General features: G+C 39.5%; 3 protein-coding genes and 1 pseudogene across 4 annotated transcripts; 2 read left to right on the top strand and 2 right to left on the bottom strand.

The window, feature by feature from the left end:
- Window positions 1-3,270: 3,270 nt before the first annotated feature.
- Window positions 3,271-4,609, bottom strand: LOC126583275 (uncharacterized). The gene is made up of 2 exons (XM_050247609.1): window positions 3,925-4,609; window positions 3,271-3,598 (listed from the first exon to the last, which is right to left on the bottom strand). Exons 1-2 carry the CDS (start codon window positions 4,565-4,567, stop codon window positions 3,570-3,572), a joined length of 672 nt encoding a protein of 223 aa, XP_050103566.1. The 5' UTR covers window positions 4,568-4,609; the 3' UTR covers window positions 3,271-3,569.
- Window positions 4,610-5,577: 968 nt separating this feature from the next.
- On the bottom strand, window positions 5,578-7,740 carry LOC126583256 (WAT1-related protein At5g07050-like). 2 transcript variants are annotated; one of them, XM_050247582.1, is made up of 7 exons: window positions 7,512-7,740; window positions 7,357-7,419; window positions 7,167-7,283; window positions 6,843-7,083; window positions 6,613-6,771; window positions 6,381-6,517; window positions 5,578-6,100 (listed from the first exon to the last, which is right to left on the bottom strand). In XM_050247582.1, the coding sequence occupies exons 1-7, from the start codon at window positions 7,589-7,591 to the stop codon at window positions 6,019-6,021; spliced, it is 879 nt and encodes a 292-aa protein (XP_050103539.1). In that variant the 5' UTR covers window positions 7,592-7,740; the 3' UTR covers window positions 5,578-6,018. The 2 variants fall into 2 exon arrangements, with proteins under 2 accessions (XP_050103539.1, XP_050103540.1); XM_050247583.1 differs by having other exon boundaries at window positions 6,012-6,517.
- A 2,219-nt stretch (window positions 7,741-9,959) lies between these two features.
- On the top strand, window positions 9,960-16,261 carry LOC126633787 (WAT1-related protein At5g07050-like; annotated as a pseudogene).
- A 1,980-nt stretch (window positions 16,262-18,241) lies between these two features.
- On the top strand, window positions 18,242-21,933 carry LOC126634017 (RCC1 domain-containing protein RUG3, mitochondrial-like). Its single transcript, XM_050304501.1, has 7 exons — window positions 18,242-18,881; window positions 19,382-19,521; window positions 19,765-19,959; window positions 20,399-20,527; window positions 20,621-20,776; window positions 21,138-21,318; window positions 21,394-21,933. The coding sequence occupies exons 1-7, from the start codon at window positions 18,313-18,315 to the stop codon at window positions 21,410-21,412; spliced, it is 1,389 nt and encodes a 462-aa protein (XP_050160458.1). The 5' UTR covers window positions 18,242-18,312; the 3' UTR covers window positions 21,413-21,933.
- Window positions 21,934-23,314: the final 1,381 nt, after the last annotated feature.

Genomic DNA, 23,314 nt, shown 5'->3' with positions numbered 1-23,314 from the left:
AACAATTAATTCAAACCACAATACATCAGAATAGCCATAAAGTTTGTATTGGTAATTTCTTCATCAATTTGATAAGTGAAGGACAACCGTTAAGCAGAATCTCTGTTCATCTCATATGTGAGTTATATCACACAGTCAATGTTACTCGTAGATATGGCTTGTCACTCGATCACCACATATCAAAAGTTAGAAAGTTCAATCGCATCAATAAAATCATTTACTAAAAAAGATTCGGTAGCACTTTTGTTTGAAAAGTGCACAATTGAAAAGCAATTCAATGAAAAATGGGGGGGGGGGGGAGGCAGGTCAGTCTCTGTAGCTTTTTGTGGTATTATGTCTATTATATTTCTATATATTCATACAAAGGTTACACAAAATATATATAAGAGTTTGAGTGAGTTGCAAACTGCACTCAACACTCATGACAGCCAGCATAGGATGCCATGCACTCAACACTTTCGACAGCCATCATAGAATGCCACACTAATCTCCTTAAATCATGCAAATCATCTCTCTCTCCTAAAAGCATGCAAGACAGCTAATCTTCCTTGAGACATAGGGAGCCACACGGCACTTGAAATGATGAATAAGAACAAGAAGAAAAAGAAGGCTATTAACTAAATAAAAAACCCTAATGGAGTTGACCCTAATCATGAGTAGTCAAAAATAATAACCGGTGGTCCTTCCTTGGTGGTCCTTCCTTCAATACTCCCCCTCAAGCTGGATCCAAAAGATTGATGGATCCAAGCTTGCCAAGAAGAAGCTGAAATTGATGAGAGGCCAATGATTTGGTGAATAGGTCCGCAAGTTGATCCGAGCTCCTTACAAAATGAGTTTGGATAACCTGAGATTGAACTTGTGTACGAACATAGTGACAATCGACTTCAATGTGCTTGGTTCTCTCGTGAAAAACTGGGTTGGAAGCAATGTGCATTGCAGCTTGATTGTCACAGAAAAGAGACATGGATTGATGATTGAAAACACCTAAGTCACACAGTAAACCTTTGAGCCAAATTAGTTCACACGCAGTAGATGCCATGGCCCGATATTCTGCCTCAGCACTTGATCTTGCAACGACCGTTTGTTTTTTGCTTTTCCATGAGACAAGGTTGCCTCCCACAAACGTGCAATATCCCGTTGTAGACTTACGATCAATGGAATTGCCAGCCCAATCTGCATCACAATAACCTGTAATCTGAGTGCTTGCATTGTTCTTCATGATTATACCACGACCCACAGAACCTTTTAGATACCGAAGTATCCTTTTGACTAGATTAAAGTGCTCAATCGTGGGAGAGTGCATAAATTTGCTAACAATACTGACAGCATAGGTAATATCGGGCCTTGTGATGGTCAGATATATCAACTTACCAACCAACCGCTGATAATAGCTTATGTTCGGAAGAGGTTGACCCTCTAAGCTGAGCTTGAGTTTAATGTCGAGAGGTGTAGGGACCGGTTTAGCATCACTCATGTTTGCTTCCTTAAGGAGATCAAGAACATATTTGCGCTGGTTAAGGAAGAAGCCCTTGTGAGAGGTAGCCATTTCGATGCCAAGAAAGTATCTCAGTACACCAAGGTCTTTTATTGCAAAGCGTTGCTGAAGAGAATGCTTGAGTTCTTTGATTTCTTCAGCGTTATCTCCGGTGATGATCAAGTCATCAACATACACAAGAACAACCAATGTACCAGCGGTGCCTGAGCGAACAAATAAAGAGGAGTCCGCATTGCTTCTTTCAAAACCAACACTGATAAGGACTGAACTAAGCTTAGCATACCAGGCTCTCGGTGATTGTTTAAGACCATAAATTGATTTGTGCAATTTACACACAACATCCTGTTTATGACTTTGAGAGTGACCCGGTGGTAATCTCATATAGACGTCTTCTTCAAGCTCACCATGTAAGAAGGCGTTTTTGACATCCATTTGATACATAGACCACCCTTTGTTGACAGCCACAGACAAAAGGACACGTACTGTGTTCATCTTTGCAACCGGGGCAAAGGTTTCCTTGTAGTCCACATCAAATGTTTGAGTGAAGCCCCGGGCTACTAATCGTGCCTTGTGTCTTTCTATAGACCCATCCGAGTTGAATTTAATCTTGTATATCCACCTGCAGCCTACTATCTTTTTTCCTTTGGGCAATGGCACAATGCTCCAAGTTTTATGTTGATCGAGTGCATGTAATTCATCTTGCATGGCTTGCTGCCATACATGGGATTGGTTAGCTTCTTGAAATGATTGAGGCTCTTCATGTGCAGATATATTACTCAAATAGGCAATATAATTAGGTGAAAACTTTTGGTAAGAACAGTAGTTGGATAAGGGGTGCTTGGGCTTGTACGTAACAAAGTCTTGCAGTCTTGCTGGTGGGTGCCTCTCACGAGTTGGATTTCGTCGAGGTATGATAGGAAGAGACTCCTCTGAAGATTCTTCAGGACCAATACTGCGTAGAGTTTCATCTTCCACAGGCATGTTGTTGTCGTCATATGGGGTCGGTTGATTTGGGACCACAAGATCCATTGTATGAGGTTGATCACCCAAATTGTTGAGTATCTCAGTCCTTAGCAGTGGAAACATGTCCAAGCTAATCTCCCCCTGACTTGTACCATCCAGAGACTTACTGTAATAAGAATTAGTTTCATGAAATTGAACATCCTTTGAAACAATTAATCTCTTAAGTTGTGGATTGTAACACTTATACCCTTTTTGTGTGGACGAGTAGCCAAGGAAAATGCATTTAGTTGCCCTAGGATCAAGTTTGTCTCGATGTAAGGGCTGAACATGAACAAAACAGATGCATCCAAAGACTTTAAGATGAGACAAGTCCACCTTTCTGTTCTTGATTATCTCCATTGGAGATTTGAACCCCAAAACCCTACTAGGTAACCTGTTGATCAGGTAAGCAGCTGTCATGACGCCTTGAGACCAAAAACGTTTTGGTACATTCATTTGTAACATCAATGCCCTAGTTTTTTCAAGGAGATCACGGTTTTTTCTCTCGGCAACACCATTTTGCTGGGGTGTGCCAACACAACTAGTTTGATGTATGATTCCATTGTTACTCAAATATTGAGTCATGACTTGGGACATGTATTCGGTGCCATTATCAGACCTTAGGGTTTTGATTTGAGAAGAAAAATGATTTTTAACAAGGTTGTGAAAGTCTTTAAACACTTCCATCACCTCACTTTTTGATTTTAACAAATATAACCAGGTGGTTCTTGAATAATCATCAACAAAAATTATGAAATATTTATAACCATCAAATGATTCACTTGAAGGTCCCCATATATCAGAGTGTACAAGCTCAAAAGGTTGAAAAACTCTAGACATCGAAGACCCTAGTGGTAGTCTTGTTGCCTTTGACAAATGGCAAGTTTCACAGTGGGTTGATTCTTTGCCTAAATCAGGAAATAAGGTGGACAAGATAGGTTGAGATGGATGGCCTAGTCGCTGGTGCCACAAGGAGACAGCTTGAATGGAGTTATGGATGGATTTTGACTTGGCATGGAACCCACAGGAAGAGCTTTTCGATATGTAATAGAGACCATCAATGAAAAACCCCTCACCAATCGTCCTCTTGGTTATACAATCCTGAAAAATGACATTTTTTGGTGAAAAAATGGCCAAACAATTTAAGGAATTTGTGATTCTTCCCACTGAGAGAAGTTGAAATGGAAAAGATGGGACATATAGGGCCGTAGACTCTATTTGATCAGATATCAGATGGATTTTTCCCTTTCCTACAATCCTAGCACCTTCACCATTAGCAACAGATACATGTGAATGATTATGTAGTTTCTCAAATTTATGTAACTTTGACATTTGATTAGTCATATGGTCTGTGGCACCAGAATCTACAACCCAAAAATCATGTAACTCATTTATTTTAAGAGCAGTTTGGAAAGCAGTTACAATACCTTTCAAATCTGTCTGAGGTACACAATCAGCATCAGCTAAAAAACCTGCAAATTTGCCCATCAATGCAGTAGTACTTCCATCTTCATGATCAACAGATCCTTCCTTTCTTCCCTTCTTTTGTTGGAGATACGCTGCGAACTCATTTAACAGGGTGGCAGGATTTGCAGTGAACTGTTGATAGGTATCAAAACTGTTGCTAGATGAAGATGTTGCAGTGTTGGCACGAGGGTGTGCTCGACTTGTCTTGGGTGCGGATTTATCCTTCATGAAGTCAGGTTTGAGTTCTGGATGTAGGATCCAGCACTTGTCTCTCACATGCCCGATGTTGTCACAATGTAGGCACTTCAAATGAGGATTTTTCCCTTTATACCTTTTTTCATTTGTCAGGTAAGCCCTAGCTTCTGTCATGTTGGTTTTTATACCATTATTCATGACTTTTCTCCTTATTTCCTCACGTTGGATAGTTGCACAGACACTAGTGAAAGATGGTAGCTCCGGGTTCATGAGAATGTGACTTCTCAAATCCTCATATTCTGAACTTAAGCTAGACAATAATTGAAAAATTTTATCTTCTTCAGTTCTTTTAAGGAGCACTGAGGAATCAATAGTGTGAGGTCTGTACACATCTAACTCATTCCACATGCTTCTCAAATAACCAAGATGTTGAACAAAGCTTTTACCTTCTTGCTGTATATTGGAGATATCCTTTTTGAGTTGAAAGATGCGAGCTGCATTGTTTTGATTTCCATACATCTCCTTCACGGTGGTCCAAAGAGTGAGAGACGACTCGGAATAGCTGAAGATTTCAGCAACCTTCCTTTCCATAGAATTTAACAACCATGACATGACCAGTTGATCTTTACATAGCCATCCTCCAAATTCTGGAGAAGAAGCATCTGGTGCAGGTTGACTGCCATTGATGAAACCAAGCTTGGATCTTCCACCGAGAGCAAGACTAACAGCCCTTGCCCATGGCAAATAATTAAACTCATTCAATAACACTGAACTTAGACGTTGGTTTGGATTGATATCCATTTCAGATGCGCTTATAGATGGAGAAGCAATGATGCTTACATCCTCTGGACTTCCATCTGCCATTGTTTTTGAAAAATTAACACAGCAGTTTCGATATACAGAACAGGCTCAGAATGATGCCCGCTCTGATACCATGTAGCTTTTTGTGGTATTATGTCTATTATATTTCTATATATTCATACAAAGGTTACACAAAATATATATAAGAGTTTGAGTGAGTTGCAAACTGCACTCAACACTCATGACAGCCAGCATAGGATGCCATGCACTCAACACTTTCGACAGCCATCATAGAATGCCACACTAATCTCCTTAAATCATGCAAATCATCTCTCTCTCCTAAAAGCATGCAAGACAGCTAATCTTCCTTGAGACATAGGGAGCCACACGGCACTTGAAATGATGAATAAGAACAAGAAGAAAAAGAAGGCTATTAACTAAATAAAAAACCCTAATGGAGTTGACCCTAATCATGAGTAGTCAAAAATAATAACCGGTGGTCCTTCCTTGGTGGTCCTTCCTTCAATAGTCTCTTTTTTTTTTTTTTATAGAAAAACAATTCAACGAAAATTCACAATAGCAACTTCTGGTAAATGAATCAAATTGTCAGGCATACAAAGCTTCTCGAGGCAAAATATTACACCAAACTTGTTATCGATGCCGTTTTGGATTTAATTATGTAGCATCCCCTGGAGACTTAAACCAATCATTGACGATATTCGATGGTTGGCTTCCTCTTTCCTCTGTATCAAAAGGATGCATGTCTTCAGGGAGATTGCGAATATGGGCGTTTCCAATCAAAACATGCATATTTGGGATAGGTCCATCTCTAACGTAGCTATTAATACTCTGTTATTTGATTTTATTGAAACTGATTATACTAGAGGTTTTTCCATTTGAATGAACGAATTTTATTTCTGAAGAAAAAAACTTGCATTTGTGCAACATTTGACCAAAGATTTCAAATGTACATGCATCTAGATCACAAGTTGAATAGTAAAGATCATGTGCTGTTGTAATCACTAGCTTCATGTTGGGACACAGCATCTTCCAATGAATTATTCACTTTCGATTTCTCCCTTTTCTTTCCCCCAAAGAGTTGCAGACAAACAAAAAACGATCAAGAAAGCCCCTAAAATACTGAAAATGTTCAAAAGTGTTAAGGTGTGTTAAATTGAAGATCCCAGACTAAATGAATTCATATAAAATCAGCCACCTAAAGATCCAGGGACCATTTGATAACCATTTCGTTTTCGAAATTTTCAGTTTAAGAAAAAAATGAAATGGTTATCATATAGCCCGTAAATGTTGATCAATACAATGCACTACACGAAGTAAAAGGCGGATAAAAGTACTGATTCTAAATGTAGAGACTCGGGATCCAGTAAATTGATCATGACTCAACTCAGTTTAGAAATACCTTCCCAAGTATATAGCTTCTCCTAAAATAAACAATCCCATAATAGCCGCAACAATCGTAGCCAGGGGTCTAAATGCTGTCATGAAAACTGGACCTCTTGTTTTTGCTACCAAAGTTTGCAGATAAATCACAACTCCCTGCAAAAAAGGTTTCACCTCCTCAGATTTCCATGAGCTGAGCAGTAAAAACATTAGACAGTTAAAAGACCAGTCTTCGGAGTTTGGATTCTTACACTATACACATGAGCAAGAAGTGTAATGTTCCATGATAACTTCCAAAAGGATGCTTTGTGATCGAGAATCGCTGCCATGATCCCCGTGAGTAAAGTCCCCGATAAGCAAGTGAGTAAGGTAAGCGTGATTGGTGCTGGAAACATTTCAATTGTTATCGTCTGCATCAATAATATTATGTGGCTATGAGAATTGTGACAAAACTTGTATAAGATGTAGGTTTTTCGAGCACCTGTAAGATGTAGAATGCAGATAATGCAAAATATGAAACTAGAAGGACAAGAGAGCCCTTTATCCAGTCTCTGTGTATGGATGGTTTTGAGGTAGCTGCAGTTCGATGGAAGCCTTCAATGTGCATTGAAATCACAGCAATGCCCTTGTATAGGGTCATCAGCGTCGCGCCAGTAAACCCAACAAGAGTTCCCCCAGTCTTTGTTTGCGTGCCAAGCTTCCCAATATCGAATTTCTCCATCCTGAGTACATCATGATGTAAATCCTTAAAATCCTAATGCAATAATCATATGACTTCTACGTGTGACCAAATGGATTGCATTACCTGCACAAAACTGCTATGATAAAGGTAATACATGGAATAAGGTTGCTCATGGCAGTTCCAAAAGCCGCTGAAGTGTACTCAAGTCCCAAGTAATTCAATGTTCTTCCTAACACTCCTCTAAGATAGACACCAAAATTTAGAGGATTAATCAGAATTAGATTACTTGTTCTGAGTTTAGCAAGCTTCTCACCCAAGGAAGCCCAAGAAGAAGACATTTCGCAAGACTGGAACACTGATTTTGCTCTTGTTTTGTCTGCCATGAGATAGGTTACGCTTAATGAGAGGAGAAATTCACATCGGATACAACATAAACAAAAATACAAGAAGAATGAAAACTATATTGACCTCTCGAAAATTAGGGCAAAAAGAGCAGTTGCTAGAGTTCCGAAAACATGTGCATAAACCACAAGCACATAACAGCTCATGCCTTTGTCTAGAGAGACCTTGGAGACAACACTGAACCCTGCAAAACATATGTTAGAAAATATGCAGAGGATGTATGGTTTCAACTTCTCGATTACTCTCTCCCGCCTACTGTTTCCTTCGATTGCTGTGTCTCCTAGTTGCTCTTCCATTTGCATTCTCCTTTGCAAATGCCAAATTCTTCTCGGTGACTTGCCTTTTATATCAATTTTGGGGGCAATTAAGGATGTAAATTAATGAGACTTGCTAAGTTGATTCACTTGACTAACCTTTAAAAAGAAAACCAAGTGCTTTGTGACTACTCACAAGAGCTATTTCAGGTCAAGCTCTTTGCACAATACATGAAATTGTTCCTTCTCATGTAAATTATTTATCAAGTTACAACTATCTACGGTGTACAAGCGAATACATACGTGTATCATTCGTCAACTTTTGAAAAGAACACCGATATGATACAAAAAATGTGCGGATATAATACAAGAGAACATGTTAAATAGCTTCATTTCTATTTCTTGATTTCGTTTCGGCATAGAATTGTGTGCAAAGAGCTGTCTACACAGCTCCCACATTGCTGAAAATGCACAAGAGTTGAAAAGGGTGGGACTTTAGTATTACAACAATTCAAGAAACACTCCTTCTTGGCTAATTAAGCAATTGATGCATGACTAAGGATACATGCCTAACAAGTGGGAGACTTGTAGGTCCAAAAGACTCCTAATTAAACTTGGCATGGGGTTTAACTTGTGGATGTCAATTAACTTATTAACCAAATGGTCACACTAATCAAACGATAGTTGAGATCATTGTCGTTTTAATTTAATATTTGTTCATTAACAGATAGGAGATTCGAACTTCAGACATCTTCCAATATCAATGTAAACACGAAAATTCTGTAACGAATGAAATAAGAACACGTGTACAAAGTAGATTTGTATTGATGAACAATCTCTGTTTACAATTTTTCTCTGATTCGATCTTCAAATTTGATATAGATGCATAGGTTGTTGATCCAAAAGTCGCGATGACTTGATCTCGGATGAACGATTGAATGATTGCTTCAAGTTTTGAGCTTCAAACAACACTTGGATGGTCTTCACCTGCAGCAAAGGTAGTGTTGATGTAGGATTTCGTTGATTCAAGGGTCTTGACGACTTGATCTTGAATCAAACATCGTTACAAGTTTTGAGCTTGCAACAAAGTCTTGAAGGAATCGGCACAAGTGCTTGTTGATTCTTCAAGGGAATACTTCGGCTTTGGTCGAAAGAAAGCTTCGGCCTTGGTTGTGCGTTCTTTGAAGAGAGCTTTGGCAACGTATTAGTCTTCAAAGATTTGGCAGAGGTTCTCCTTTTGTGAGAATTATGGCCCTTCAATGTAGAAAATTACCTTATGCTTGTCTTGGGACCTTATATTTATAGACTTCTCAAAACTTGCATTTGGATGGATTTGGCTTTTATTTATGTCTTGATTCGTCCATGGGAGAATTTAGGCATGTTTTGTGTCTTAATTTCAGCAACTTTCCCTTGCTTGGCCGAATTATAAGGCTTTCTTACCTATTTTGTGAGTAATCTTCTATTCTTGCTTATTTTGTGAAGATGCTTTATCTTTATTTCCGGTTTCGGGAACAATTTGAGCCCCTTGCCGATTTTAAAGGATTTCTTCCCCCTTTTGCCGACTTTTGGGGAAGTTTTATTCTTCCTTTGCTTGATTTATGTCACATGTCATTGATGACTTATCCATTTGTGATGAGTTATATGCCACATGGAACTTTGTGATGCATCATTTGTATGCAACGAAATTTACATGTCTACAATCAATAAAATATACAATAAATCTTTGTTAAATGTTAGTACAAACGTAGTCATAGCCGTTTTTGCTATGCTATGATTCTACACTCAAATTCGAATTTGCTCTTTTGAAAAAGGCTAAAAAGTCAAAACGGTCATTGAGATTTGCATAATCAATAGAAATGGTCCCTTAGATTGAAAATAAATAGAAATGGTCCCTGAGATTGTCCACCATCCATGATTTTGGTTATTCCGTTAAAAACTCTTTGGGCAATTTTCAAAGCTTCGTAACTCAATCGTTTATGAACCAAATTCGACCCATAATGATAATATATCAAAATGAAGATAGGAAAGTGTAGAACAAGATTATACCTATTTGGAAGCCCAATGGTTGCCAGAGATGGCCGAAAAATAGCTTGAAAGGTGACTAGTCCGCGGGAAAACTGGAAAACTCGTTGGAAACTGGGTAAACTTTAAACGTTCATAACTTCTTCAATACTCAATGAAATCGAGTGATTCAAAAAACGAAAATCATACTTCTCGACGAGAAGAAGATAATGGTACCTTTCTTGATGGCTAACTTGTCATGGTTTGGCAGGAAAACAGCTCGAAAGTGGCTAACATATGCTTTGCAGGGTTCAGTGTTGTCTCCAAGGTCTCTCTAGACAAAGGCATGAGCTGTTATGTGCTTGTGGTTTATGCACATGTTTTCAGAACTCTAGCAACTGCTCTTCTTGCCTTAATTTTCGAGAGGTCAATATAGTTTTCATTCTTCTTGTATTTTTGTTTATGTTGTATCCGATGTGAATTTCTCCTCTCATTAAGCGTAACCTATCTCATGGCAGACAAAACAAGAGCAAAATCAGTGTTCCAGTCTTGCGAAATGTCTTCTTCTTGGGCTTCCTTAGGTGAGAAACTTGCTAAACTTAGAACAAGTAATCTAATTCTGATTAATCCTCTAAATTTTCGTGTCTATCTTAGAGGAGTGTTAGGAAGAACATTGAATTACATGGGACTTGAGTAAACTTCAGCGGCTTTTGGAACTGCCATGAGCAACCTTATTCCATGTATTACCTTTATCATAGCAGTTTTGTGCAGGTAATGCAATCCATTTGGTCACACGTAGAAGTCATATGATTATTGCATTAGGATTTTAAGGATTTACATCATGATGTACTCAGGATGGAGAAATTCGATATTGGGAAGCTTGGCATGCAAACAAAGACTGGGGGAACTCTTGTTGGGTTTGCTGGCGCGACGCTGATGACCCTATACAAGGGCATTGCTGTGATTTCAATGCACATTGAAGACTCCCATCGAACTGCAGCTACCTCAAAACCATCCATAGACAGAGACTGGATAAAGGGCTCTCTTGTCCTTCTTGTTTCATATTTTGCATTATCTGCATTCTACATTATTGGATGTCATCAGTCATCATTGAAAGTAGGGTTAAAATATTAGAAAGTTTTTGTCTAGTGGTGTTGTTACTTTCGGTTCCCCCCTCACTTACTGTTTTTTATTCTTTGCTTTCGGCTCTTCATGCTGTAAAGCAAAAGCAGGATATTAGATTAAGTTTTAGAGGGATTGCATGTCATCATGATGTTGGCTTAGCTGCCATCTTCCCTGCTTTCTTCTTCACGTTTCTTCTTCCTTATATGCTGCAACTTGTAACAATTTTAGTCATGAAATAAATATATAAAACTTCAATATGGTATCAGAGCAGGAAAAATAACCTGCTTCTGCATTTCTTCTAGCTGATCGTATTCCATCTCCGACATGGCGGAAGAACATTCTTATTCGTTTGGAGATGAAAATCCCCAGCCTTCCTCCTCAACCGTGTCTGAGGTGGATGTAAATCCAAATCAAAGATTAAGCTCGGTCTTGTTAAATGAGTTTAATTACTTACCTTGGTCGAGAGCAGTGAGTCTTGCCCTAGGTGGAAGATCCAAGCTAGGGTTCATAAATGGAAGCATCGAAGTCCCAGATGTTTCCTCACCAACTTATGAAATCTGGCTTTGCAAGGATCAGCTAGTTATGTCATGGCTCCTAAATTCCATGGAACGTAAACTAGCTGAAATATTCAGTTATTCTGAATCATCATTCAAGCTATGGGAGACAGTCAAGGAGATGTATGGCAGCCAGAACAATGCTGCACGTGTGTTTCAATTGAAGAAGGACATTTCCAACCTACAACAAGAAGGAAAGCCCTTTGTTCAACTTCTGGGCAGCATGAAGAGCATGTGGAATGAGCTGGAAATGTATCGGCCTCATACAACTGAGGCGTCTTTGCTACTAAAAAGGGCAGAAGAAGACAAGATATTCCAACTCTTGTCAAGCCTCGATTCAGGATACGAAGACCTACGAAGCCACATACTCATGAACCCCGATCTACCTTCCTTCACCAGCGTATGTGCAACAATCCAACGTGAAGAAGTACGAAGGAAAGTCATGAACATTGGCACAAAGACCGGTGTAACTGAAGCAAGGGCTTATCTAGCCAACGAAAGAAAATACAAAGTGAAGAATCCACACTTAAAGTGTCAACACTGCAACTATACTGGTCACGTTAAGGAGACATGCTGGATTTTACATCCAGAATTAAAGCCAGAGTTCATGAAGGATAACAAGGGCTCACAAAGACTGAACCGTGCACCACACAGAGCCAACAATGCAACTGCCTCAACATCTCATGGTTCTGATGCACTCAAGAATTTCACTGCAAATCCAGCTGCACTCATAAATGAGTTTGCAGTGTATCTTCAAAGCAAGAAAGAGGTTGGCTTTGAAGATGGAAATTCAATAGCTTTGCTAGGCAAGTTCGCTGGATTTCTGACAGACACACAACACATGACCCGAGATGACATGCAAGGTATCATGACTGCTTTCAAAACTGCTCTTAATGTAAATATGATGCATGATTTGTGGATTGTTGATTCGGGTGCCACAGATCATATGACCAACCATGTTTCTAAGTTTCACAAGTTTGAAAATTTTTCAAAACCTTCTCAAGTCTCAACTGCCAATGGTGAGAGTTCTAAGGTTTTAGGGAAGGGAAATATCAACTTAATGTCGGACAAAATTGAGTCAGTAGCCTTATTTGTTCCTTCTTTTCCATTTCAACTTCTATCTGTGGGAAAAATCACTAATACCTTAAATTGTTTAGCCATTTTCTCCCCTCACAATGTCATTTTTCAGGATTGCCTCACCAAGAAGACGATTGGTGAAGGGTTTTACCTTGATGGCCTCTATTACATATCAAAAAGCAGTCCCAGAGGATTTCAAGCCAAGTCCAGTCCATCCCAAGATAGTCAATTGTGGCATCAACGTTTAGCTCATCCTGCCCAACCTGTTTTGTCATCCTTGTTTCCAAACTTAGGAAATGATTTAATTTTGTGTGAAACATGTCATTTGTCTAAAGCCACCAGATTACCTTTTACCTCATCCTTATCTAGGACTAGTAAAGTTTTCGAACTAGTTCACTCAGATGTATGGGGACCAACGTTTGAATCTTTTGATGGTTATAAGTATTATGTAACGTTTGTTGATGATTTCTCTAGAGCCACCTGGTTATACCTTTTAAAGTCTATGAGTGAAGTGATTGAAGTTTTTAAGGATTTTCACAATCTTGTTAAGAATCATTTTTCCTCTCAAATTCAAACCTTAAGATCTGACAATGGCACCGAATATATGTCCCATATCATGTCATTATATTTGAGCAAGCACGGTATCATGCATCAAACAAGTTGTGTCGGCACACCTCAACAAAATGGTGTAGCTGAAAGAAAAAATCGTGACATACTGGAAAAAACGAGAGCATTAATGTTACAAATGAACGTACCAAAGAGATTTTGGTCACAAGGAGTCATGGCGGCTGTGTACATCATCAATAGACTTCCTAGCCGAGTCTTGGGGTTTAAATCTCCACTTGAAGTCATGAAAGGAAGAAAAATCGACCTTTCACATCTTAGAGTCTTTGGTTGTGTCTGTTTTGTTCATATACAGTCACACCATCGAGATAAATTGGATCCTAGAGCTCTCAAATGTATTTTTCTTGGTTATTCATCAACACAAAAAGGATATAAGTGCTATGATCCTCAACTAAGAAAAATAATTGTATCTAAAGATGTTCGATTTCATGAAGCTAACCCTTTTTTCAGCAAATCACATGAAGCCACAAGTCAGGGGGAGTGCATCTTAGACCTAATTCCTCTACCAAGAATCTGTACTCAAGATGTTTTAAATGACAGAGGTACTAACCATGACCACATTGATGAATCTTCTACACCTCTCATTGAAGTCAATAATGAAGGTACTCATCCTGATAGTTCTGTGCATGATGATGACAACGGCAACCAAGAAAATCCTCAAGGTGTGGATGAAAATTTGAACGAGGATGAGATAAACCTCCCAGAACCTCGACGCAATCCTCGGCGTGATAGACAACCTCCCACAAGGTTTCAAGATTTTGTCACATATAAACCGAGGCATCCAATTTCAAATTGCGTGTCGTATCAAAAGGTAACTCCATCTCATGCTGCCTTTCTTAACAATATTTCAAGTCACAGTGAGCCTCAAAACTTTTATGAGGCTAATAACCAAGTTGTGTGGAAAGAAGCAATGAGAGATGAACTCAAAGCACTAGACCAACACAAAACCTGGAGCATCACCAAACTTCCACAAGGAAAAAAGGCAGTGGGCTGCAAGTGGATCTATAAGATCAAGTTTAATTCTGATGGTTCGATTGAGAGGCATAAAGCCAGGCTGGTGGCTCGAGGATTCACTCAAACATTTGAGGTGGATTACAAGGAAACATTTGCTCCTGTTGCAAAAATGAACTCAGTAAGGGTTCTATTGTCTGTTGCGGTCAATAAAGGTTGGTCTATGTACCAAATGGACGTGAAGAACGCCTTTCTACATGGTGATCTTGAAGAAGAAGTCTATATGAGATTGCCACCAGGACACCCTCAAAGCCAAAAGCCTAATTTGGTGTGTAAGTTACATAAGTCAATTTATGGATTGAAGCAATCGCCACGTGCTTGGTATGCAAAACTAAGTACCGTTCTTCATAGCATTGGTTTCAAAAGGAGTAATGCAGATTCATCATTATTTGTTCGCACAAGAGCTGCGAGCAAATTAGTTGTGTTAATATATGTGGATGACTTAATAATTACAGGTGATAATGCTGCTGAAATCACCACACTCAAACAGTCACTTCAACAAAAATTTGCAGTCAAAGATCTTGGGGTGTTGAAGTATTTCCTTGGAATCGAAATGGCATCTTCTTACAAGGGACTATTTCTTAATCAACGAAAATACGTCATGGACCTACTTAAAGATGCTAATATGAGTGATGCTAAGCCTGCACTTACCCCTCTTGATAGCAAGCTCAAGCTTGACTTGGGAGGCACGTCACTCTCGGATATCAGCTTATATCAGAGGCTTGTCGGCAAACTGATCTACCTAACGATCACCAGACCAGACATCTCACATTCAGTAAGTATCGCCAGTCAGTTCATGCACTCTCCCACCATCGAGCATCTGAACCTTGTCAAAAGGATCTTACGTTACTTAAAAGGGTCTGTTGGTCGTGGCATCCTTATGGCAAAGAATGACAACACTCAAATCATGGGGTACTGTGATGCTGATTGGGCAGGAAACGCAATCGATCGCAAGTCCACCACGGGTTACTGTACCTTTGTTAGTGGAAACTTGGTCACGTGGAAGAGCAAGAAACAAACTGTCATCGCAAGATCAAGTGCTGAAGCTGAATATCGTGCAATGGCCTCAACCGCGTGTGAGCTGATATGGCTAAAAGGACTTTTATGTGACTTAGGAGTGTTCACAGCTCAACCAATGACATTATTTTGTGACAACCAGGCTGCCATGCACATAGCATCAAACCCCGTCTTTCACGAGAGGACGAAGCATATTGAAGTCGACTGTCACTATATCTGTGAACAAGTACAGTCGCAGGTGATTCAGACGCATTACGTAAAAAGCTTCAATCAGCTGGCTAATATATTCACTAAACCTCTGGCTTCCCATCAGTTTCAAAGGCTCCTCTCCAAGCTTGGATCCATCAACCTACTGGATCCAGCTTGAGGGGGAGTATTGGATGTCATCAGTCATCATTGAAAGTAGGGTTAAAATATTAGAAAGTTTTTGTCTAGTGGTGTTGTTACTTTCGGTTCCCCCCTCACTTACTGTTTTTTATTCTTTGCTTTCGGCTCTTCATGCTGTAAAGCAAAAGCAGGATATTAGATTAAGTTTTAGAGGGATTGCATGTCATCATGATGTTGGCTTAGCTGCCATCTTCCCTGCTCTCTTCTTCACGTTTCTTCTTCCTTATATGCTGCAACTTGTAACAATTTTAGTCATGAAATAAATATATAAAACTTCAATATACATCTTACAGGTGCTCAAAAAACCTACAGCTTATACAAGTTTTGTCACAATTCTCATAGCCACGTAATATTATTGATGCAGACGGTAACAATTGAAATGTTTCCAGCACCAATCACGCTTACCTTACTCACTTGCTTATCGAGGACTTTACTCACGGGGATCATGGCAGCGATTCTCGATCACAAAGCATCCTCTTGGAAGTTATCATGGAACATTACACTTCTTGCTCCTATGTATAGTGTAAGAATCCAAACTCCGAAGACTGGTCTTTTAACTGTCTAATGTTTTTACTGCTCAGCTCATGGAAATCTGAGGAGGTGAAACCTTTTTTTGCAGGGAGTTGTGATTTATCTGCAAACTTTGGTAGCAAAAACAAGAGGTCAAGTTTTCATGACAGCATTTAGACCCCTGGCTACGATTGTTGCGGCTATTATGGGATTGTTTATTTTAGGAGAAGCTATATACTTGGGAAGGTATTTCTAAACTGAGTTGAGTTATGATCAATTTACTGGATCCCGAGTCTCTACATTTAGAATCAGTACTTTTATCCGTCTTTTACTTCGTGTAGTGCATTGTATTGATCAACATTTACGGGCTATATGATAACCATTTCATTTTTTTTCTTAAACTGAAAATTTCGAAAATGAAATGGTTATCAAATCTTAGGGATCATTTCTATTGATTTTCAATCTAAAGAATCATTTCTATTGATTATGCAAATCTTAATGACCATTTTAGTTATTTAGCCTTTGAAAAATAACTCAAATAATAAAAAAGAAGGGCAAAAGACTGTTTACTACCTCATGTTTCGTGGTTTTCAAGATTTAGTACATAAAGTTTTTTTCGTCCCAGAGTCATACCTAAAGTGTAAATTTTGGGACAGTCTCATACATCTGTTAGTCAAACTGTTAAGTCTTCCATTAATTGATGACATGACACCCACGTGAACAATGATTGGACGTCACGTGTCAATAAGGGTCCCACGTGGATATTAAAAATTAAAAAATTAAAAAATAAAAATTACAAAAATTTAAAAATAAAAATTTCAATTTATGTCATAAAGAAGGAAGGCGCTGGCGATGCCTCTTCCTTCTTTTTCCTTTCCTGCTGTTTTTTTCTTGCTCTCTCACCCTAAAACTACCCAACAACCCTTGCAAGGTTGCCCTCACGACCAAGTAATCCTCAACAGAGGTTTAGGGGACGGAGGGAAAAGCTCAGCGCAGACCTTGTTACCTTCGCCGTCACTACCAGCAGACCCATCTTCCTCTCGCTGCCACCGGCGATGATGGTGTACGAAGACTAGATCGGTCACCGGCAGAGGGATCGAAGGGGAAAATGAAGCGGGCCGAATGATATGCCTATCATACCGATTTGTAGAATTTGAATTCTTCATCTATGGAGTTTGCCCTTGAAATTTTTCCCAAATCCATTTCCGTTAATTTTTCCCTATTCTTGCTTGAAACCACTGCAGGCGCTAAAGATTTTATTTGTGTTTTATGGGAAATGGATGGATTAATTCTTGGGTATATGAGAAGTCTTTTGCTTTTTTGGGTTGTTTGATGGGTTAATTCTTTGATTAATCCTTCCTTTTTGCCTTTTGGAATGGGAAAAGAAAAACGAATGTCGAGGGGTTTGGGGACGAAGGGATAGAAAGAAACGGAGAAGCTGAAAAAAAAATTCAAAATAATCTTGGGCCGTAAGATATGAGCTGAATGGTTCGGATGGATTGATCCCCACTGGATCCGCAGAGAAAGATCCGCGCGAGGATCCTAGTCCCTGCGAATCCACCATTCCCCCTCCATCTTCAGCCGTGCGCCTTCAGATTTGCGACGAGATCGAAGCTGTGGCATGCCTCCGACGGCGACGTCGATTTCTCCTCCGCCTCGGTCATCCCGTCGCTGGTTCTCTACGAAGTGGCTGCGATTAAGTTCATGGCGAACTTGGAAACTGACGAGTTGTTCACCAGGAGGATGAACCCAATTGAGAACAGCGAGGCAGGTGCCGGAGAAGAAGACGGTACAGATGAAGATGGGTTGAAAAATTAGGAAAAGCCAGTGTCTTTTGCCAAGGTGGGGCTCGAAGGTTCGAGCTCACGGGGCTGTCAGAGAGGAGATGAGGGTTGGGTGGGTGCAGAGAAGAGAAGTGAGGGAGGGATGAGGGAGGGAGAATGGATGGGGTGTCGGGGATGGGGTAGGGGAGGTAGAAGAAGACCCTTTAAAAAAAATTAATATTATTTTATTATTTATTTAAAGAAATTTAATCTACGTGGGTGCTACATTATCAGTTAACGAAATATATCAATTAACGAAAGAATTAACAGTTTGACTAACGGATGTATGAGACTGTCCCAAAATTTACACTTTAAGTATAACTCTGGGACGAAAAAAACTTGATGTACTAAATCTTAAAAACCACGAAACATGAGGGAGGGTAGTAAATACTTTTACCCTAAAAAAGAACTTGTGTCAAATCCATGGTTGTTAAACCCTTTTCTAAAACCCTCCATTTTCATTTAGGAGAACAAAGCAGTAAACATGAGTGTCCGTCTGTCTCTCCGCCACCGCTCTTTCGCATACCTCAATCGCCGCCTTTCCTCCTCGCCCTTCTCCACCACCACCACCTCCAAAATCCCCACCCTTTACGAACCCACCGCCGCCCCCACCACCACCCAAAACGACGCCGTCCCCACCACAACCCTCCAACTCCTCTCATGGGGCAGAGGCGCCTCCGGCCAGCTCGGCGGCGGCATCGAAGAAATCCGGCTCTACCCAACTCCAGTCGCCAACCTCGTCGTTCCCACCTCATCCTTCACTCTTTCACCAACCCAGGGCCGAATTCAAGCACCCAATTGCTCAAATCAAAAGAACAATGCCGACAGCGGTGTTGTGGAGGTGGGTATTTCTTGTGGCTTGTTCCACTCATCGCTGTTGGTAGACGGTAAGGTTTGGATTTGGGGTAAAGGCGACGGCGGTCGACTTGGTTTTGGGCATGAGAATTCTCTGTTTCTCCCCACTTTGAACCCGAATTTGGATTCGGTTCGCTTTGTGGCGCTTGGCGGGTTGCATTCGGTGGCGCTCACCGCCACCGGGGAGGTCTATACTTGGTCAGTACAATAGTAAAGATTACACATCTCTAGCAGTTTATCACAGGATGTGTTGCCCTGCATTTTGTTGATTGCAATCAATTCGGTTTTCTTTGTTGTTTTCAATTTGCACAAATATTTACTGCTTTGATCTTATTGAAAGAGGAAGTATTGTATTGAATTCACGGTTTACCTGTATAGAACATATTGTGGCATTGAGAAGAGTCAGCCCATAACTTGTAAAGTTCGTTTCTTCGCAAGAGTAATCGTTTCTACTCTCAACTATATGCAGTTAAAAATTCTTTTTTTATGAGTAAAATTGCCCAAAACATTTGCTTATTATAAGTTGAAAGACCAATTTACTATTTACTTATCCAACCCGCATGAATTTTATCAAATTCTAACACTTACTCCATAAGTTTGATATAATTATATTGTTTTCGTGTGTGCTACAAATCTTTATGTTCATTGACCATATTGCTCTATCGACTCATGGTTGTCATTAAACATGAAGCTTGCAGGGGTTATGGTGGTTTTGGTGCACTTGGGCATTCTGTTTATACTAGAGAGTTGTTCCCTAGATTGGTAGAAGGATCGTGGAGTGGGAAAATATGTCATATTTCGACTAGTGGGACGCATACTGGTGCCATCACGGAATCAGGTTTGTTGCAGTTATTTTTTACTGGAGTAAATGTGGTACTGCGTGGATGCAACAAATTAATGGACTCCAACCGCTAGGATAGGAAGAATTTAAACTAGTATGTTGCAGATGGCATGCTTTTCCGTTTCTCACTCCTTTCTGGCTTTCTGCATTCGTATTCCAGTATGAAGATTATGTTTATATGTTTTATTTGTCGTTACATATAATAGGCTATTAGTATTACTAATTGGATGTAGCTTGTAGGAGAACTTTATACTTGGGGTCGAGATGAAGGGGATGGTAGATTGGGACTTGGTCCTAATCGAGGCCCAAACGAGGGTGGTGGACTCAGCATACCCTCCAAAGTAAAAGCATTACCTATGCCTGTGACTGCTGTTTCTTGCGGAGGTTTTTTCACAATGGCACTGACAGAAGATGGGGAACTTTGGAATTGGGGAGGTAAGGTTGCAGCCTCTTATGCGGAAAGTGTTTGCTTCTTTCTTATACAAGTGAATTAAATTTATTTACTGTAACTTAACCACATACTGCCAATGCTGAGTAAGTTTTGTATAATTGTTGTAGGAAATGGTGTTATTGTTTTCAAATGTTCTCCAAAATATTTGATTCATTAGTCAATGAGTTAATGGAAGTTCATTTCAACCTGTAAATTTGACAAATGGAGATAGCCATAAGGGGATAATAAAAGGCTAGATTTAGTTAATTTTAGCAATCCCGAGGCCATTGGAACATCTGTGAGGGAAGCGTTGTTGTTACTGTTAAATTAAGGGGCTTAGCTAATTGGCTCTTGATATTGTTGCCATCTTTGAGACTTATGACTGACTTTAAATGCTCCACTTTAATGAAACTAATTTATTGCGTTTTCTTGTTATTTTCTCAGCAAACTCTAACTATGAGCTTGGAAGGGGCGATAAGGTTGGTGGTTGGACACCAAAACCAGTTCCTAGTCTTGCAGGCATTCGTATTATTCAGATAGAAAGTGGTGGATATCATTCTCTTGCGTTAACCGGTAAATTGACTGCAGCAGCGACTATTATTGTCTTTAGTTCTGGAAAGGTTAAGTCTTATTAATGGTCCTTCTTTCTTGGTGTTTAATTTTCAGATGAAGGTAAAGTACTTTCATGGGGACATGGTGGTCATGGTCAGTTGGGCAACTCTTCTTTACAAAGTCAGAAAACACCTACAGTTGTTGAGGCTTTAACTGATGAGCGTGTTATCTATATTGCTTGTGGGGGTTCATCTTCAGCAGCTATAACAGGTAATGACTCATGCCTTATTGGTACTGTAATCAATTAGGTCTTAGAAATACTTTATTCTGGCACTCAAATGCGTAAATGCCTTGCATCCTCTAATTTTACATTCTACCAGAGCATTTATCATGAGTCATAAATGTGCTATTGTAGCAAAACAGGTTGGTTTTTCGTTGAAGGTTTAGTCATCCATAGATATTTATATTTAGGAAACAATTCCAGACTTAAAGATGGTCTGAGAGAGCATAACAAATTTTAGTTGCATAAATCAGAACATGGATAGGCAGATGTTTTGGCTTTTGGTTCAAACCGGTAAGCGTGAAACTTTCATACATTCCTGCTGAGTGTCCATCTTTTGTTTCGTAACAGATAAAGGAAAGTTGTATATGTGGGGATACACCAAAGACTCTCAGCTAGGAGTACCTGGGCTGCCGGAGATCCAACCATCTCCTGTTGAAGTCAAGTTTTTAATGGAGGATGATGGACTGGGAGCCCACAATGTGCTGTCTGTTGCAGTTGGTGCGTCCCATGCCATGTGCTTGGTTTCAAGGTCCGTTTGTCAAAAATTTCACGGTGATAATTACTAATGTTTTCCTTCTCTCTAACATATATAGATTCGCAACAGGGATGAATTGTCCAACTGAGCTAGGAGAAAAATGAAAATCTATGGTTCTGAAGTAAGCTGATTTGAGATTATAAAGATTATCGCATGCGAGAAAGATGACGTCTAGTCAAGATATACAAGAAATACGACACACGAAATAAAATGTGAACGCTTGAGTGCAATAAGTTGCTGCCCTTCCATGCTCTGGCGTAAGTGCTATTCGACCGTGTGTTCCAACTCAACTTGCTTAAACTTACTCAAGGAACCTGCTTCCAAATGCAACAGATCAGAGTCCTGTTGCAAGGATATGGCGACATTGACAGAACTCAGTCATTGAAAACACATTAGAGCTTCTCAGTCTCTTTAAATTATTGGCAGAGGTGGTAGATATCTTCTTTTACATTCTTGTAACGTATGGTGGTTCTTTGTTGTACCAGTTGCTAGACTGGCCCAAACTTTACTAAAAATTTTCTTTGGCTGTGATTGTCCGGCAATTATTTTCATGATTTCGTTTCCAAAGTAATTTGAAAGTACATTTTTTCCCCATGATTTCTTCACCAATAGCTTTCGAGTTTCTCTTGCTTATTGTATTTACTTCTTCAATGTTTGCTTGAGGAGAGATTCCGTCTTTATCACCGCTGTATATTTCTCTCCATGTGAATAGGTCATGATTATGTGAAGGCAATTTAGCCAAAATAATTTCTAAGACTAGCATAACTTCTGACTTTGGTCATTGAAATTTGAAATCGATATAAGTAATTTATGAGTTTGTCCATCGTCAACCATTTTGGTTATTCTGTGACATCTCTGTTAAATAAGTATCAGAATGACAAAAATACTCTTAATTTAATAAATAACGGGCCAAATGATTTGATAAATTTTGGGGGTGGTTTTTTCATTTTGGTCCGTATTTAATGAACATTTTTCACAGAATGACCAAAATGATTGAATATAGACAAACTTAGGGACAATTTCTATTGATTTTAAATCTCAATGACCAAAGTGAGGAGTTATGCTAATCTCAAATTCTCAGGAACTATTTTGGCTGAAGAGTTGTGTGAAATACACAAGGAGATTTATACCGGTGACAACATGGGTGACATTAATGGTGTCAATTGGTATCTCTAAGACTGACATGTCAAGTAACCCTGTTCTTGGAGAGAACATACATGAAACAGCTTTATTGTCACGTAGTGTTCCAATTCAATAATGTAATGATGTACGGATACAAATTTTCACATGACATTACAATATTGAATTAGGATGTTATAATAGGAGTGAACCTATTATGTGTAAGTCCTAGTTTGGTTGTTGTACCGTGATTTTCACTGCTTTCCTGGCTTTTTCCATGAAAATTTGAAAACAGTTACTTGCCAAATTTTATTTTTAAAATAAATTATTTGGGTAAAATGGACCCAACATTTTCTGAACATCATCGTACATTTACTTGGCTTTGCTTTCGTCTGCTGATGTTGATTGAGGCTTTTCACTTGCCATGGTTGTTTTATAATTTTCATGACAGACAGAGAGAGGGACATCATTTTCCTTGGCTTCAACGCTAACTTCGTTAAAAGCTGGTTTTTCCCCAGCAGAGATATATCTCATGGCCTGGCGAGCTGGCGAGACATGGAAATATTATTTGATTTATGTGTTTGAGTTGTGAAAATAGCTTATTTGCAAAACAAAAATAAGGTTGCGTACGATATATATTTCTTTTTCAACCCTCTCAAAGCTTGAAGCCTTAGGTCATCTCTAACCGATAGTTGGCCAGAGAGCTCGTTTTAGCCCTCTGACCCTTCAAAATCCTCCAAGATATTAGGTCATCTCCAACCGAAGGGTCCAAAGGGCCAGAGGGCTGAAAATAGCCCTAAAACCGTCTCCAACCGAGGGCTAGGCCAGAGGGCTCGGGAATCTGAGAGGGCCCCACGGAATTTCAAAGGGC

Source organism: Malus sylvestris, chromosome 9 (genome assembly GCF_916048215.2).
Source record: "Malus sylvestris chromosome 9, drMalSylv7.2, whole genome shotgun sequence".
NCBI lineage: Eukaryota > Viridiplantae > Streptophyta > Magnoliopsida > Rosales > Rosaceae > Malus > Malus sylvestris.
This window is presented reverse-complemented; position numbering and strand designations above follow the sequence as displayed.